Source organism: Aulonocara sp. 'chitande type north' Nkhata Bay, linkage group LG22 (assembly GCF_057382095.1).
Source record: "Aulonocara sp. 'chitande type north' Nkhata Bay isolate Kocher_YH1m ecotype deep benthic linkage group LG22, A_spYH_male_GT1.1, whole genome shotgun sequence".
Lineage (NCBI taxonomy): Eukaryota > Metazoa > Chordata > Actinopteri > Cichliformes > Cichlidae > Aulonocara > Aulonocara sp. 'chitande type north' Nkhata Bay.
Window position 1 is genome coordinate 9,025,929 of NC_141364.1, and position 18,780 is coordinate 9,044,708.

The following is an 18,780-nucleotide window of genomic DNA, read 5'->3' on the forward strand; positions in this document are numbered from 1 at the left end:
TCTGGAGCCTTTGATTTTGACTGTTATAAAAGAAAGGGTTAGTCTTAGTTTGAAGAAAAGAAATGGTTGGTATATTCAGTTAGTTCAGCTTTCCAACGCAAACAGAGCTTTTTCAATGGAACTTATGAGTTTTCAAGACACTTTATTTTGAAAAGAAAAAGATCCCCACAGGAAATTGTCATCTGCTACAACGTAGCCACTTTACGACGCGAAGAGGAAAACACAAGCGATGTGCTATCAGATTGGCTCACGAGTCTTACCACCAAACGCCGGCAGTGTCGCAAACTGTTTACAAGTGTCACATAAAAATAAAAGCGACATGAGCATAAAGCAAAATGTACAAAAACCTGGATTTAATGATGTCCTCATATCAAAAACACGTTCATTACAAGGAATCTGGAAAAGTTATGTGTAAAAGAAAGTGACTATTATACAGGTTAAAAACAAAAATAAAGGAGGCTCCTGCTTCAGTTTTTTTAATAGCTGTTAAAAAAAACGTTTCTGTCTCTCATTCATTTAATCACGTTGAGCCCTGTAAAACGCTCAGCGATTGCTGAACTACTAAAAGTGATGCTGGCCGTTAAGAATAATAACCATAGAAAAAAATATACAGATATTATTATGTTAATAATATAAGGTAGTTTTGGTAAGATGGATCACTTCTATAAACCTCCTGCACTGCAGACTTTCTGAGTGACAAAGAGACCCACACAAACAGCTTCAGGGAAAAAAGTCAATTTTAATAAAAATGACCATATAACATTTATTAAAATCTAATAAAATTACAATTTGTAATCTACTTCCATTCAGGCCCATGTTGTGGGGTGCCAGGTCCCAGTGTTGAAAATAAATACATTTCATCATCATCATCATCATCATGGACTGCAGCTGCAGACAACTTATGGTTCTCTTTCCAAATCTCCCCTCACTCAATCAGTTTGTCACAGTGAAGCAGATAAAAACAGGGAAGCACACATTCGACAGCAGGGAAACATGAATTGAAGCCACAGGAGGGTTAAAGTAAGTCTACGACGCCGCACGCTCTGCTGTGCTTTCATCTTAGCCAAACACATTTTTTTTTAAATGCACCAGGCAAAACATGATTAAAGTCCCCCACCATCCAGCTGATGTCTCGGGTGTCGGGACGTCCACGGTGCATGCGATTAAGAGACAAAACAAGAGTAAAAGTGTAAAAGTTTCCCACTGTAGTGTATCATTTGGTCATAGGGGAAACAACAGCTGACTGTTTTTAAAATAAGAGCCCTTTTTCTGTCCCTTACAAGGAAAAGATTCGCACTTTGGGAAATATGCTCATTACTAGTTTGATTAGAAGACAGATAAAACTATCATCTTTCATATGATAAATATGAACCGCTTGGCTTGGCACAAAGACAGGAAACAAGGGAGAAAAACAAACGTTTAAGTTCATTGTTTAACAAATGTAATCTCTTTAATTGTTATGAAAAGAGAAAATCAAGCATAAATATTAACATTTTGCATGTCAAGTCTATCGTTTCTGACCAGATGGGGAGCTTTTGCGGAAATGCTACTTTGTTCAAATGTCCCCCCCCCCCATTATTATTATTATTATTATTATTATTATTATTATTATTATTATTTATGAAAGGAAAACTTGATTCAGTTATTGACTGCATTAAGGTTGAGCCCTTGATGCTCAATGTCTGGTCACAGCAGTAAAAATACTGCACTTATGCTATAAATGTGAAAATCCTAGGTGAGTTTCTTCTTGAGTTATCACATTCATACACTTGACCTCTAGCCCTGACCTTGAGGTCGAGGTCACTGAGATTTTTAGTAGATGCACCGATGCTATCAATTTCAAAATCCTACGCTGCCCTCCCTGCCACCCAAGTGATGACAGTACACTGTCAGCCTTTTACAGGCGAGGGGTTAAAAAAAATGAAAATTTGAAACAAATTGATTAGTGCAATTAGTCACAGACTGTATATAAAAGCTGGATGTGGCCATCACGACATCACCCACTGGTTAGTGCAGCACTGAGTTGAGAGTTTTAAAACTCGGGTGGCTAACATAGTGACTTGGCCACCCACAAATAATTTAAATTATTTAGCAAAAATAATTTACAGCATTAACTTTATTTTTCATTGATTAAGACTTAAAATTAGCAGCTGAGTCCATAAACTCTTCAGGAAAATGTTAACTGAGTTTACGGATCACATTAGAAGAATTTACTCATGGACTTCTATACAATATAATTTCAGAGACGCCCCCTACTGGCCATTAGAAAGAATGCAGGTTTGAGGCAAATTTTTTAAAAAGTCACAAATTTTTTGTGCACGTTTTGGCTGTGTACAAATGTACATGTTAATTAATGACAATTAAAGGTTCTGCTGGGGCTGATTTTGTTACAGCTGAAAACGAGCTGCTCCCCTCTTTCCAGTCTTTGTGCTGCCGGAGAAAGCGATAGAAAAATCCTCTAATCTAACCTCGCAGCAAGAATTCCCCCAAAAACTCTTTCTTTAAAAACCGTCTGCTGGAAAACATGATTCAGTAACAGACTGACTGTGTTTGTGTGTGTCCTTCTACCATGTGTACCATCGTTTAGGATTTAAATACTTAATTTAAGACCCGCAAAACAGACGTCACCACAGAAAAAAAAACATCAACCCACCCCCACAAAAAAAAAAAAACAAAGAAAAAAAAGGAAGTTAACCATTTTTCCACAAATACTGCAAAGTTCATGTGATGTTTGCGGGGCTGAAAGTGTGCGCGCAGGGTTGGAGGGTCTCCAGTCCAATTCCGCTACACTGTAATTAAAATCACATAAAATACATTCAGTCTCTTTCACACTACCGGCGGGAGAATCTGTTCTTGAATGCTTTGATAGTTTTGGCCATCATGGGGGCGATTTCTGTGGGGAAGAAGGAAACAGGAAGAAGTGATTTGTTAGATTAAAAGACACACACAGAAAAAAAGAAATCCTCAATGGTGCTTTCAGCAAGACTTACTTTTGACTTGAGGTTTTTCCCGGGCGGCGTGTCCTACTCCACTCGGTGCAGAGAAGCGGGATGAACCAGCGGGAGGAGGGTTGTTTTGGGAGGAAGACGACTGGCTTGATTCTCCGGAGTAGTCAGTGGTAGCCGGTCTTATTCTGAAGGACACAGGAAGAAAGCCACTGTGGTGAATATAAAAAAAAAACCCTACACAGCTCTGTCTGCAGCCGTGTGCATCGATAGAGAAGATCTTCCTCCTCGTGATTTGAAACTCAGTCTGTGATATTTATCAGGAAATCTCTAAACATCCTCTCAGTTTCTCCCTGATCTTATTCTGTACTCACTTGATAGGAGCTGCAGCTGCTGTGGAGCTGGCTGTCGAACCACTGGTGGTTCCAAACTTCTCCTGTCGGCGGCGAACATCACGGGGCGGCTTGGCGGCAGAGTTTACGTACGCCATCTTAACCTGACGTCCTGTTAGAGGAAACAACACTCTCGGTCAAACACTCAACAGCCTTAAAAATATTAAAAAAACCATCATGAATCATAACTACAGAAACAAACAGAAAATCCCAAAATGCTTTTTCTTTGTGCTTTATGTGTCGATTTATACAAAACTGCAAAAGCTCGTCCCACCTTTGGGTTTGTTGGCATGCGCAGACGTGATATTCTGTGTGAGCATCCTTAGTCGCTCCTCGCGCTCGTCGTGCAGCCTCAGGTACAACTCCCTCCATGACTCGTACTCCTGCGGAGACTCCCGCTTGAAGTCGCGCCGACAGTGACGCATCCACAGCTCGTCCGATTCCTCCGTGAACCACTAAAAGGAGGCGAGAAGAATCTTCAAAAAGGGACGTATGCCCATATTTCTCATGACAAAAAGTGACATTAATACAACTTTCTCAACATCCAAACTTTATATTTTATAATATTTTCTGGAAAGCTGTAAACTTGCGCCAGACAGAAAAGATGGAGACAAAGAGGAAGGCGACCGACTTTAATGACGAATATGAACTTTAATGATGAATAACTGCTCTGCTTGTAAAAGTGTTACATGTGTAGCAGCCATTCAGAGTTCATCCTCCTAAGTTTCATAAAATACAGCTTGATAGTTTTTAACAAAGTTTGGAAAAAGAAAGCAAATGATGCTAAAAGATTTATCCACCTTATATTTCTATTGTGAAAACAAAACTTTTGCAGTTTGTGCAAATTAATTCTATTTCAGTGGAATAAAATAAGAAGTGAAAATTCTCTAGATTTTTCACTTCTTATAAAAACACCGGTGGCCACCAATGCTAGCACTCAGCCTCCTAGTAGATACACCTATGATATCAATCTGAAACTCTTACATCGCCTCGTTCTCGAGTTATCGCATTCACAAACCTGGGTGTCCACGCCGCTCACCTACCGGTACAACGGGGTGACAAAAATATCCCATCAGTCTTTTATGGCTGAAGGATAAAAATCAAAGAGGTCAATGTGGACGTTTTAGCTATTTTTGTGGCTACATTTTTCGATTCCACGCTCCTTCCTCAGATTAAGCTTTAAGATTAAAAGTTTCACTGAAGTCTGACATGTTACCTGGTTGCTCTGCTCGATGCGGTACAGCTGCTCTGGGGTACATCTCTCCAGAACCGGCTCCAGGATATCGAACGGCACTCCTCCCACCTCAGCGATCGCTGAAAGAGCAGAGAGGCATCGTCAGGGTGGGATTACACTTTTTGTTCATGTGCATGCACAGTTGCAGACCATAGACACGTTCCTATTCGACAACACAAAAAGCAGTTGGGTGGAGTTCAGGCGAGGACCACATTTGAGTAGATACTGACTTTGAAAGACTGTGGAGACTTTCTGCTGTACTTTTATCCTTTGTTGTGAACTCTGATCACCTGGTACCTACACAGACCATCACAGTGAGTGAAGAGCAAAACAATAGCACCTTCAAGGCTATGAAATTGCCCCCACGCTATTCATGAACTTAGTCTCCGGCAAGGTTATTAGAGTTATCGTAAAGAGAAAGAGAAACTAAACTTCTCAATACACAAAAGCTAACCCTGATCTGAAACTGTACCGACTCCAAAATCTATTCTGTTCAAGGTGGGCCCAGACCTACATTGCTAAAATTATCCTGCAAATCAGTCCATCACTATCTGAGTAATCCTGCTAACAAACAGGGAAACAGATCAAACCAATCACATGCCTCTGTGATGAAACTAAAAACTAAAACGTAAAATCCTGCAGTTGTTTAAAAGCAGCAGGCAGAGAAATAAAAGTAAAACACAGAAATTAAACTTCAAAAACGACATGCTATACTACACTTTAGATAAAATTAAACTCCTCTCATCAGCTTTAATATTCATGGTCAAACTCCGTGGCATCATCAGGCCCTTGTTGCCCCCTGCAGGGAGGCTCAGAGACTGAGAGAAATACTGCATATCCACTCACAGTCGATGTTGTTCTGCAGGACACGGATGCATTGCTCGTACAGCGTCATCATCTTGGGCAGGTAGGCGGTCTTCGATCCTGAGTAGACCACCATCTTGGAGTTAAACCGCTTCCCCGTGAAGCCTGCATCATCCTCTTCATTGCACACAGGAACTGAAAGTGAAGCGAGCGAACGTCAGAGTGAGCCTGAATGTAGAGGATGAGGAAGAATGTTTGCAGATATGCTGATGCTGGCAAGAAAATCCAGATCAGATCGCAATGTGCACGAATGTGAGAAATCGCTCGCAGGTACATGTGTGACCTGATTCAGAAGTGCAAAGATACAGAATGAGGAAAAAAAGTCTAGAACGCATCTGTCATTCAGTCAGAAGCGGTTCCTCTCTTCACCTGCTCCTCAGCCACAACTGCACTCAAGTTTCTGCATGAAGTGAGACGTTATGTCACAAAGTTAACTAAAAGTATTTGTTTCTAAGTTATAACAACAACCACTTAAAAAAAGAAAGAAAACATTTTAAGGCGCTTAATTTATGCACAAATACAGGCACAGAAAGACTCATGGAAGGGTTCACCTTTTTGATGCCAGAGTTTGGTGTTCTCATAGCAGTTAAACGAGAAATAACATAATGAAAAAGTTTTGATATTGGGGGCGAGGGCCTTACCTTTGCGTCTCTGAGGGGACAGCGGTGTGATGTCAATGGAGGGCAGAGGTCTGTAATTGGGCTGAATCGCTGGCAGCTGGATTTCAGGAACAGTCGGCACAGCTTCGTAAACCTACAACAAGATAAGAAACACTTTATTTATCCCAAAAGATGGGAAATGACTTATAGCAGCCAAATAATCAGAAACAACTCATTATTTGTCTGAAACTATCATAAAGGTAACAACAGCTCAGAAAGGTAAAGTAGGGTATCAATTAAACAAAAAATAAAAACAAAAGTCAAGACCTCAATAAAAGAAAATCTAAATATGACAGAAGAAGAAGCACAACTCTAAAATGAATGCTGGTCCTGGGGTATGAGATGGATACTAAACCTGCACAGTAACTGGATGCAGTGATGTGGAAACAGCTCATCAAAGTGAGGGATTTACTCAGAAAGAGAAGAGTTCAACAAGTTCAAGATTTGGCCAATCCCCCGTTTAAGGTCGTCTTCTTGTTCACATTCAGATGGTTTCACGAGCTGCTCTTTATCCTTTTGCTTTTGTAAAACATCCACTTTGTTTTTATTTTGGGGAAATAGATGAACTCATAGGGAGGTAGAAGGTAAAGATTGTGTTTGTGTGGCCAAGAGTTTCCACAGTTAAGGTCATTTCTGCTAAACCTTCTCTCTCAAACAATCAAGAACATTTCAGTCTGACAAACTCATGTTGCAGAACCTTGTGAATGTCAGTAAAACACAACAGCATCCCCCTGGTTGTGCTGCTGACCTGATGCTCTGACGTCAAGCTTTTAAACTGAACGCTTTCATTGGAAACTGCTTTATTCCAGCTGGAGACCCAGCTTTCAACTGTTGCAGCCGATACCTTCCTCTCACTGTCCCTGCTGAAGGTTCCTTCCTTTAATTAAAAATGGAGTTCTTCCTCCCCACTTTCACCAAGTGTCTGTTTTTCGAAGATTGACTTATTTATCGAGTTTTCATTCTAATAACATAGGGTCGTTATAATATAAAAGCACCCTGAGGTGACTTATTGAGAATTGATGCTATATAAATAAGTTTGAAATGAATCGTATTAATATTGTCCAACATTTGACACTTGCACAAGATGCTTTTGACACTCTTATTTGTTTATGTTGAATATGAAGCTCTTCCAGTACACGGTTAGTTCAGCATAGCATAAACATGGACTGACCTTTGTTTGCATTTCTCTGCTTTATCATCTGTATTTCTCACAGTTGCATCATAATTTACAAAATGAGGAACATTTTTTATTAAATAAGACCTTAAACTAGCGGTTTAGGCCATAAATGAATCATTAAAGTGTTTACTGAAGTCATAAACCATGTGGGCTTATAGGTAATTTTCCCACAGAATTTTACAAAGTTAAACATGTTCTTGCAACCAGAGGAGTCGCACCCTGCTGGCTGTTATAATGAACAATGCAGGTTTAAAGCACTCCTGTGCAGGCCTCACGTTTCAGACCCGGAGGCCACACCTATGTTGTATCTGCAATCTGTGGTTGGTGTTTCTACTTTCTGCTTCTCTCTGCATCACCTTGACACCGGAGTTATCAACTGTTGCTAGGAAACAAAATCCCACAAGATAAAAGCAAAACTAAAGGCTAAAGGCATCTCACGGATCTGATGTTTTCACCAACATGACACCATCAGAGTTCTAACTGCAAAACCGACGGCAGCAAGCAGCAAGTTCTACAATCACTGCAGAGCCTTTAATGTCACAATGAGTGGATGAACCCTCTGCACTGTCGGTCTTTATCAATAAAGAGAAGGAACCCTACACAAATGTCAGCTGCAGTTTTCCTCACTGAAAAAACTCTGACAGCTGCAGAAGACGCTCACAGAGGGAGCTTGAGTTACGGCTCACTCCAAGGTTAGAAAAGTACGTTTACACCCTGAAAACTAAAGCTGAGTCATCGGTTTAAACACTGACTCATGCTTGAAATTAAAAAAATGCTCATCGATGCTATCAGAAATCTGCTCTGGGTCATTTTCTTCTACTCTCCAAGTCATCCGCCTTGAGGCGACTTTTGTTGTGATTTGGCGCTATATAAATAAAATTGAATTGAATTGAATCCTTAAGGACGATTTAACACCTGTTAGAGGTCTAGTTTTACCTTTTCACAGTGTTAAGCAGGAGTTTCTTTACAATAGCTGAACAGATCATGGCATCGCACAGACCTGACAGATTTCCCCATTTTGCTTATTTTCTATGTTGGTTAAATAAAAAGATAAATAACATGTTTAAAAACAGTCGGTACCTCCTTGCTTCTCGATGGCGTCGTCACCGCTGTCCCCGAATGCGTCCTCTTGGTACTCTGAGCGCCGTTTGCCTTGCGCGCTTTGGAAGAAGAAGAGGACGAAGAGGAGGATGCAGGTGGAGGTGTTCGTGTGCGATGGGAAGACGACGTTGACGAGGAGGAGTGAGACGGCCGACTGTGCGATGAAGATGAAGCTGACGGTGTCTTCTTTTTCTTCTTCACAGACGTCGGGGCGTCGTATGTGAGGAAGGACTCGAAGGACATGGTGGGCACCTCGAAGTCCTCTTCTTCCTCCTTAGGTGGAGAGTCCTTCGGCACTCGTGGTCGCCCTAAAAGATGAAGATCATAATTTATTATACTGCATTAATTTCTCTTAAAATATTCAACAAATGACAAATATAAAACAAAGACTTTAATCCAGGATTTTATTTTGGATTTATGGACATCAGCACTTTTATAAGAGTAGAATTTAAGGCAGGAAGCAAAGAAATCAGAAATCTTGTCTGGAGGTTCAAGCCACAATCGGAACGACGTAGTAGCCTATCTGGCTAACGGTGCAGCACAATTCACATGTTACTGCTCACAAAACAACAAATATGACCTGGACCTTTGAGCACAATGTCTGTGAAGACCCATTAGGTGACCACTCTGTGTAAACTAGATTCAAACCTGAGGAGGAGGAGTGATTCTTGTGAACGGACAGACAGACGGGTGCCTCGCCACAGCATAAGCGTTTCTATTTTATTGGCCAGATGAGCTAAAAACCGAGAGGTGCATGACAAACTGACATAACCATAATTTTTTGTACGCACCGCCATTTGCAAGAGCACCAACAGTGACATCACCAACACCGACACGCCTGAATACCTCACCTAAGAGGCGTCCAGGAAGCGTCCCAGTCAGATGCCTAAACCACCTCATCTTGCTCCTGTCGATGTGGAGGAACAGCGTCTCCTTGTCCGATCTCTAACGTAGAGCCCAGGCATCCTTTAGATGAAACTCATTTCTGCTGATTGCATCAACGATCATCACTATAGGTGAGGGTGAGGACGCAGACTGACCGGTAAATCGACACGCTCCGTTCCCTCCAGCACAACGGACCATTACAGCCTCCTCATAAGTGAAGTTTTAATTATTATTACATTATAAAAATTGTTAACTCCTAATTACTAGTGACTAACTAATTACTCAATCACCAAACAACACACACTCCTCTTCTGATTCACACATGCATGCTGTGGTTAATGAACCAAACAAGAAAACAGTTTGAAAATTTCACTTTGTCACTTCCTGTCAGAGGAGTTTCTCGTGCTGTTTCTACGATCGCTCAGTTCCTCAGAACAGGAAGTCACTCTGTGTTGTGGCCATATTTCTTGATCCAAGCTGATAAAACACACACAACCTTCCTGTTGCACAGAGCTGCACAAATGACCACACAATGATTGCCTTTAACCTTCTATAGTAATTGTTTTGGCTGTGGTATAAGTACCAGAAATCAAGAGTTAAATGACAGAAAGAAGATTATTTAAGTGCCCCTAAATCTCACGGCTTATTTCCTTCATAGCAAAGTAAAACATTACACAGTACAACAAGAAGATGATTATCTTTCAGTAAGACATTTATGTGCTTTTAGTGAGGAGAAGATGGTGTAGTTATAGTTTAAATTGTTATTCAGGCTACATGTAACAAATTAATTCTGACATGTTTGGTATCTTTAGATAAACTGGGATCTTGAGTGGAACATGAAAAAATTTTTCTGTGAACCTGATATTTGACTGCAGTCTTTTAAAGATTAAAAAGACTGGTCAACTGCTTTTAAAAGGTTAATTTGTTATTCAAATGAGACTCGAGTGATGCAGTCACCTGTATGCGCCCACAAGCAAGGCAACAGGAAGTTGTCTCAGCGAGCTGCAGATGTTTTGATTTTAAACTGTTTTAAAGTCCTCATAATTCTGCAGATGTTTTTTTCTTCTGTTATCTTTAGATTAACCACTGCTATCAGTTACTCGAGCAGCTGGTTATTGTTACCTGTAGTGGTTGGGGGCAGCTGCCTACATAGGCAGGGGCTGTAGCTCTTGTGAATTTTATTAATAAAGCGCCAAATAACAAAAACAGTCGCCTCAAGGCGCTTTATATTGTAAGGTGGACCCTACAACAATACATACAGAGAAAAAGCCAACAATCATATGACCCCCTATGAGCAAACACTTTAATGACAGGGGGAAGGAAAAACTCCCTTTTAACAGAAGAGAACCCTCCAGGAGAACCGAGCTCAGGGAGGGGCGGCCATCTGCTGCGACCGGTAGGAAGACAGGACAAAAGACATGCTGTGGAAGAGAGATCGAGATTAATAACAAGTATCGAACTCACCTTCATCTCCTCCTTTCTTCTTCTCCTCCTTCCTGCTGTCATGCGTGGTTGACTTCTTGCTGTGTTTGGCAGCCTTCTGTACCGGACTCTGATGTCTCTCTCGGTCTCCGCTTCGCTTCTTCCCCTGACTTCCTCCGCCTTCTCTATCGCTATTCGTCTGTGCGTGGCGTTGCCGCCGCTCCTCGTCTCGGTTTCGGTCGCTGTGGTGGTTCTTGCTCGGCTCCTTGTTTGGTTTGGTGTGGCGGATGTCTTTGCGGGAAACAGGGGGAGGAGGTGGTGGCGGGCTGGGTTCAGGTTCGGGCTCAGGGCTTTCGTATTCGTCTGAGTGATACCCTCCTCGCTGTGGGGGACTGTACTGGTCGTGCTGAGGAGGTGAGGGCGAATAGTTGGTGTGGTAACCTCTTTCCTCCTCTTCCTCCTCTACGTAGGAGCGGTCTTCCTCAGGCGAGGGCTCTCGGGGACGTTTATGGTCTCCTCTGCCGCTCGCGTCATGGCCTCGAGCCTGTGTGTGAGATCTGGAGCCGTGGCTGTTGGGTCTGAGGAAGAAAGATGGAGACAGAACTCAGTTTTTGCAGATGACGCCATTTAATTTTGGGGTTTTATTTTGAAGGTTTGGATCTTCTGTCCTGAAAAGTCATCGTTACATACGACCATTGCAGAAAGAGAGCACACAGCGTACAGACACATGAGAGCTAAAGTCATGCATGTCGAGGCAGAGGTGTGCAGCCGATACCTGTCTCCAGACTGAGGAACCAGTTTCTTCCATTTGGCTACGAGATTTTTTGCCACCTCTCCAGCTAATTCGTGTTTCCTGAAGGAGTTCACAGCCTTTCCCACTCCAGTTTCCTACGAGAGAAATTCCCAGATTTAACAGTCATGCTTTGGCAGCTCCAGGCAAGCGATTTAACTGGTCAGAAACAAGTTCAGGAGGGAAGCTGTCAACTTGCTGTCCCACTCATTTATCTAGAATATTTTCCCTCTGATTTTTGCATCGACAGTTTGGAGGTGATGAAGCAACACATCCTTACCACCAATATGTCCACAGTCATAGGAAGCTCCCCGAGTCTTTTCAGAGTCTTCAGCAGCTGAAATAAAAAGAAAGGAAAAACAAAAATGTATCATTTGGAGAAAGAGTCCCGATTCCACCACAGAGCCTTTCCTTATTTTATGTTACAGTGATGGTTGTTCATATTAGACGAAGCCAAAGACTCAAATACTGCAGACGTGACCACCTGTTCTTCAAACCTTTTGTTTGTGAGATACAGTCAATCACAAGAAAGTTGGACTTAAGGGAGACAGAGTTGTAAGATAAATTATTTTGAATCAAGAACCGTGTAAAAGCTACTCTGGTTGAGTCCAACAATAAAAATATAGAGCTGAAATTAAGCAGAATGAGTTTGTTTAAATTTATTTTCCTAAAACAGTTACTGAAGCTGCTGTTTTGGTAAATATTACTGTTGAGCCCCCGAAAGGTGACAGAGGAGATTATTCCTGCCTTTGTTTTAATCCACATGAAGAGTTGGCGTGTTGGTGTTGTACAGTTAAAGGAATAACCTGATGCTGCATTTAGTGCTCGTTACATGAGGGTTGGGCTCTGCTGGTCGTGAGCTCAGCCTGATACTGAACACGTGAAGATATGATGATTATCGCTGTGCTTCATGCTTTGCAGTGGAAAAGTCCAGCAGATCCATTTGAACCTGAGGTGCTTCTATGACACACAGCAGCAGCCCAGGCTGGATTTCCACCAGCTCACGCTGCGCCTGTTTATCAGCTACAACTGTTAACTTTACTAAAGCTTCTAATTAGCCCACTGTTACTGTTTTCACACATAAAACCTGCTTTAAAATTTTCAAAAACTTTGAGAGCTCATCCTCAACTAACCTGGTCCCAACTAGCCCAGTGAATGGCTTTGGACAGTGAACACTGTGAGGTGTGAGGACTAAAAATGGAAAGACCACAAACTTTATTATTTTGTACTAAAATACACATAAGACAGCTAATTAAATGTATTTAGAACTTCTTTACGTTAAAATAAAGGCGGATTTTTATATAGCTGTATAAGTGGTCTGACCCACGTGATATTAAATTGAGCTGTAGTGTGGCCCGCCTGACACCTGTGGTTTAAACAGATACACAAGTGTTTCATAAAAACAATCCTTATAAGGAATTGTAACAACAGCAGTAAATTTGCTGGGACTGTTGTGGCCTGTTAACAGGTGACTGCTAGGCAACATAATGTAATCGTAGCATGATACAGATAAGAACCTTCAGAGGCCTAAATTTGCATCCACACTGGAAGAGATTTGCTCGTCTTGTGTCGCTTTTTAATGTATAATGTATTTACTAGCAGTCTAAAATTCTTTGGCACTGGTTTGGCATTGACCATGTGAGGAATTTCTTATGAGCATATACAAGAGCTAAAGTTTGTGGGGGTTTTGTCTTTGTACACTTTTGTCTTTTCATTTTATTTCCCAGTAAAAACAGAGGATTCAGATGCTAATCATCTTTAGGTTTCAGCAGGGATGCATCCACACAACACCTCCTTTTGAGACTCAGCAGAGCCAATTAAAATGTGGGACATTGTCTGAATACCTTAGATGGGTGGAGGGCTGATATGCTGTACAGGCCCAGGTAAAAAGTAGGACATGCGGTCACCCTTAATATAACATACACTGGAATGAGTGCATCTGGATAATGAGTAAAGAATCATGGGTGATGAATTTTTATTCATACATTTGTGCGGTTTCCTGTTATTTTGTCATAGTGAATAAGAAAAACATAAAATGAAGAAGCAGGGTATATTTCCTGTGCCAATTTGAAATATTTATTCTTAACTTTTCTCTTTAACGTCTGCAGAGTCTTCACAAGTAACACGAGATGATTTACCCTTTTGTGCTTGCCTTAAAAATGTCCCGCACTATTTCTAGTTTAAATAAAGGTCGACACATTTACAGATGGATCCCTACTGAAACCCAAAGATGTTATCCCATAGAACGGCAGCTGTAATAACAGTCTGAACACTGAACACAACCATTCAACGACTGCAAAACCAACTAAAACATCTCAAAAACATTTCATTTAAATTAAACACATTACATTAAAAAACAATAAACCGGGGAAGCTAGGGTAAACTCAAGGAAATTTTGAGCATTCAACAATTAATTTCCTACATTTCATGCCTCAATTTGCACTTTTTCCAAGATCAGTTTAGAAGGAAAAATAAAAAGGAAAAATCCTTTTTTTTTTTACATAAAGGATTTTTCCTTTATGTAAAGGAAAACACAGGAATCAGTTCAAAAGAATCTAAAATGAAATGCAATGAGACTCTAAGCTATTTTCAAATAATTATTCTCAATTTTTCTAATGTATCAATTTTTAAAACATTTTGTCGCCCATCAATATTTATTCTTCTGTTGTCTTTAGTTTGCCTGGTTCCTGACCAGTCAGACTGTAACGAGCTGACTGCTTTTGAGTCTTTGTATTTGGATCGGTAACCTCTTAAAATATTACTTTTCCATGTCTGAAATAAACTAACTCTCCATTTTCAACCTTTTCCATGTTCAGTAACAGATTCTGAGGTTTCAACCGAGCCTCTGGAGAAGACATAAGTCCTCTGCCCGAGGATTTCAAGGTACTGCTGCAAACGGTTCAAAAAAAAAGTCTGAGATGTAGCTGAAGGCGACTACAGAGGGTCTTAAAGGCAATCGGTCTGTTACAGTCAGGCATGATGAGATAAAGGCAGGGATAAGATTCAGTGCGCCTTGATTACATGATTGCATTATTAGGTTTGCATTATTTGGGACCCAGTGGCAAGGCTTTGTGTTTTTGTTTGTCCTGCAAAGTCCGAGTCACTTAAACAACTGGTACATCACAATTCATTATATATTAAAACTGGAAAAGTAAACAGGGCGTTAAAGCAGATTTTCATGCATTTCCTCTCTGAGATTTTCTCGGTAGAGAGGCTCCATCTGCTCCGTGGACCTGCTTCATATGAAACTTGCAGCTGCTGCCTGACTCACACTATCTGCGCTCAGCTCTGCGCCATCACTGCTAAAGGATGAGGTGGCCTAACGTGGCAGAGCTGTTAGAAAACCTTTTCCCTCCTGATTTTTGCGTCTTCTTTTGCAGTTAAAGCTTCACTTGTGCAGCTTGTTTGTGCTCAGCAAACGCATCACACGCATCCACGCTGCTTTGTTACACACCAGCAGTAAACAAAGGCGAAGCCAAGAGGCCGTGTGTCACCATTTACACGCTTTTATCTCCAGTTTTCTTTAACAATAGACTCCGGGTTTGGACATGAGTAGGAGCCCAGCTCCAGTTAACCAGAATCGGGTAAATCTCAGAGGCCTGTCGCCGCTGAGCTGTCACTACTTTCTAACGTTAGCTAGCTGAACGGCTAACGAATGCTCTAGCTTCGAGTTTGGTTTTCGGGTAAAATATGTCGTGTTTGGTGCAGCTGCTCCGATAAAAGGCAGATAATAAATCCATATGTACTAACAACGAGCTGACAATCGTTACATTGAGCTGAAAATGTAGGGTTAAACAACTACGTTATAACAAGTTAAAACCCCTTAATTACTGTGACGTCCCACACGGTGCCTTCACAGGCTGTCGGAACACACTGAGATACTAAGAAACGACTGTGTTTGTGGTGACGCCCTTCTGAAATACTGTTGTTAAGATAAATTTAAAAAAAAGAAGATTACGTTAGACACAATAATAAATCACATAAATACGGTAAATGCCTCTCTACAATTTGAATTGATGCAATAACAGATAATGGTCATTTAGCAATAAATACCCAGATATTGTCTTGTCCAAACTGGCCAAACGATTCAGCTAAACAGCCAAATAACATGCATTTACATTTTATTCAATCATTTGCATTTCATTTAAAGTCCCTAAAGGTCCCTGAAATATCAATTTAAACACTGCTACATAATTATGATTTACTAAATGATCAGCTTTTTATTTTTAATATATTTTAACTAGAGCCTGGCCGATCCCTTAGCCAATATCAGCTATTTGCAGTGTTTGAATCGGTGTCTGAATTTACAATGGTCAATAAATGAAAGTTAAGAAAGTAAAGAGATGGGAGAAACACCATTCAACCATATTATTAGTTGTGATGTTCCATAGTTTGTCCACCAGAGGGTGCTCTGCAGCTTCCCTGCTGGCAACAGGAGACAAATACAACAAACAAGTAAATAAATAATCAAACGTGGCTGATGTCAGGGAAATTTCTTTATGTTTTGTGTGTTTTAAAGATTAGAAATATCTAGATATATAAAAGAATATTGTATTTTTATCTAATCAGATATTGGTATCACTCACACTTTAAATTGAATGTATCCTATCTCTGAAATAAATCCCACAATTCTGTGGGCTACAGAGGGTCATGACATTTTCAGTTTATATAATCAATGTGTATGACTAATTTAAATAAGTTTAATTATATTACAATATATATTACAATATATAAATATATTACAATTACTTGCTATAACTGAAAATAAATGGTTGAAAAAAAAAAAGATTCAGATTTTAAAACATCCAGGGAGACGACAGGCTGTGTGAATTGTTCTTACTGTGATGAGGTAAGATTTAAAAATGCAGAGCTGTTTAGGGAATTTGGTGTTTTCTGCATGACACAGTAAAAAAAAATCACAAATATGAACGACACCATGCCAAAAGCTTTTGTTAATCTATTACTCAATAAGTTGCATTTTAGAAATGTGAAAATGTGTACGACTGGCACAGATGCAGCTTCTGTTAACAAGTAAATGACCTGATGCATGCTCAATCTTCCAGGTAATAAAATCCCTGAAAGTTGACTCTGTTAATCTGGATGTGGCGTTTTCAGTGGGAGAAATGTTTTGTCATTCAAGTGACTTTTTCAGTCTCTGCTTCACTGAGTGACTGAAGAACTCACTTGAATGAGTGACGAACTGTCATAAGCATTGTAGTGTTAAAACATGTTGAATTTCCTGACTGACAGACACCTGCCCCAATATCTACAGAGGACTGTCATTATAGGGACCTATAGAGTGAGTCTTCCTCAGTGGCCTAGTTAACAGCTGAAGCTGCAGCCTCACACATGAGTGAGAAATGGAAATCCTATTAGCTATATTGGTTTAAGGAGGCAAGAGTAACTGTTTATATACCAAACACATCAATGCCCAGAATCAGTGTCAGATTAGTGGCAGGTATGATTTCCCTGGTGTATACTTTCATTATCCCTATAATAAATTACACCCAAATCATAATCCCAAACATCTGTTGTACACAGCAACAGACAGTGGAGATATTTACAGTACAACTATGGTTTATATTATGATTTCAACATGTAGAAATGATGAGAAGTATTAGAAATGTGAACTGTTGATCTTATTCTCCTAATGTCTTTTTTAAATACTTTCTTTATCATACAGTTATCCCAATGCTAATTTAATACTCTGCAAATGAATTAGATTAGCATTGTGTTGCAAATAAAGCTGCCACTTCAGGAAACTGCTGATGCTTCATTATCACAGTCTGAACCGAGAAATGTGAGAAGACAGAGTCGGAGAGCGAGCCGTGAACGCAGCATTTAAAAAACGTTACGACTTTCTGGGAGCCGTCGCCGTGACCGCGGCTTCCTCACGTCTGTCGGTCACGTTTCGCGGAACGATCGGTGCCGACCACCAAATGTGTCCGTGTCGACCTGCTGGGCCGTTACCTTTCGGGGCTCCTGGTTCTCCTGGAGCCGGGACTGAAGTCTCTCCACTGTTTCCAGCAGTTCCTCCGCCATGTTTACTGCTGGTACCCTGTCGCCCGGAAACGGTTTGATCCAGACCGATCAGAGAAAGGGAAGAAACGAGGCGACTTCCGGTACCTGGGACGACGGAGTTTAAAAAATAAAAGCCCAGTGCCAGGAAGAAAAAAACAAAACAAAAACAAAACATAAGTCAAACGTAATTCAACACGTACATTCATTTAAGATGTAGAATTATTTATTTATTTTTTTACCCCTTAATGATTTAAAAACAATCTGAAAGCAAAATAAACACAATAAAGTGAACTTACTATAAAAGTATTAGTTTGTTTTCCACAAAAAAAAAATGAACATAAAAAACTAAGCTTATGGCGTAAACTCACCCCATCTTATTCAGTTTGGCTACCATACCCCCAAACAGATTAAGCTTCACTAAAGTAACATAAAAAATGTTCATAAGCACAGACAAAGCAGAGATGCTGTCAACCACAGACTGACTGGAAGGGTCACTTTAAAACAAGAACACCCATTCATTGAATTCCTCTATCAACAATTGTTTCCAGGGGACCAGCTTCAACATTTCTGAATGCACTTGCATATACTGTAGCGTCTCCAGGAGCTTGTGTAAAAAGTCACAAATGTCTTCCACGTTAAATGTATTGGTATCACTGACTATGCGATAACTTGGAGCTGGATGTTTTCCTCAGAGTTATGTCATAAGATTCATTCCTAAAACTAGAGTGTTGGTTGACTTACAGTTAATTTATTCTTTTATACAAAGGAAAGCTACTTTCAGCTACCTCCTTATTCACAAAGGGTCACCACAGCAGTTAGCTTCACATGTTTGATTTGGCAGATTTTTTTTTTTTTTACACCAGTTGCCCTCCTGACATACGCCAAGAGGATATGTGTCTTTTCTTGGGATCAAACCAGGAGTCATTTGCTTGCTATGTGATATGTGAACCACTGCATTATCCAAGCATCTCATCAGGAATCACAAACCTGTAGCTGTCTGGTTTGTTTGGATTTGAATTGCTGATATTTATTGAGTGCATGTTTACGTGAGACAACACAGGTGATATTTTTATATGATGTCAATTCTGTGCATGACTCCAGTTGTCAGTTTTTGTTGCATTTAAATTCCAGGCACATTTATTACTATCCACTAAACACTAGACAACTTAATGTTTGCAGTAATCATAAAATAACTATTGAGCCATGCTAACCCTGTTTGCTGGTGTGAAAAAGCTGAGCAACAAACTAACAAAGAAAACAGACACACAAGAGAGAAGCCAAGTTTAACAC

General features: G+C 40.4%; 1 protein-coding gene across 1 annotated transcript; it reads right to left on the minus strand.

Annotated features, from left to right (window-relative positions):
• Positions 1-710: 710 nt before the first annotated feature.
• On the minus strand, positions 711-17,702 carry eloa (elongin A). The gene is made up of 12 exons (XM_086280443.1): positions 17,440-17,702; positions 11,750-11,806; positions 11,455-11,567; positions 10,722-11,257; positions 8,352-8,680; positions 6,077-6,188; positions 5,418-5,570; positions 4,554-4,651; positions 3,612-3,792; positions 3,320-3,449; positions 2,991-3,133; positions 711-2,893 (listed from the first exon to the last, which is right to left on the minus strand). Exons 1-12 carry the CDS (start codon positions 17,509-17,511, stop codon positions 2,832-2,834), a joined length of 1,986 nt encoding a protein of 661 aa, XP_086136569.1. The 5' UTR covers positions 17,512-17,702; the 3' UTR covers positions 711-2,831.
• Positions 17,703-18,780: the final 1,078 nt, after the last annotated feature.

Coding starts and splice junctions, on each gene's coding strand:
- eloa (XM_086280443.1), bottom strand. CDS start 17,511: ATGGCGGAGGAACTGCTGGAAACAGTGGAGAGACTTCAGTCCCGGCTC. Junction 8,681..10,721: donor GAAGAAAGGAGGAGATGAAG/GTGAGTTCGATA, acceptor TTCATCTTTTAG/GGCGACCACGAGTGCCGAAG. Junction 6,189..8,351: donor CGCCATCGAGAAGCAAGGAG/GTACCGACTGTT, acceptor ATCTTGTTGTAG/GTTTACGAAGCTGTGCCGAC.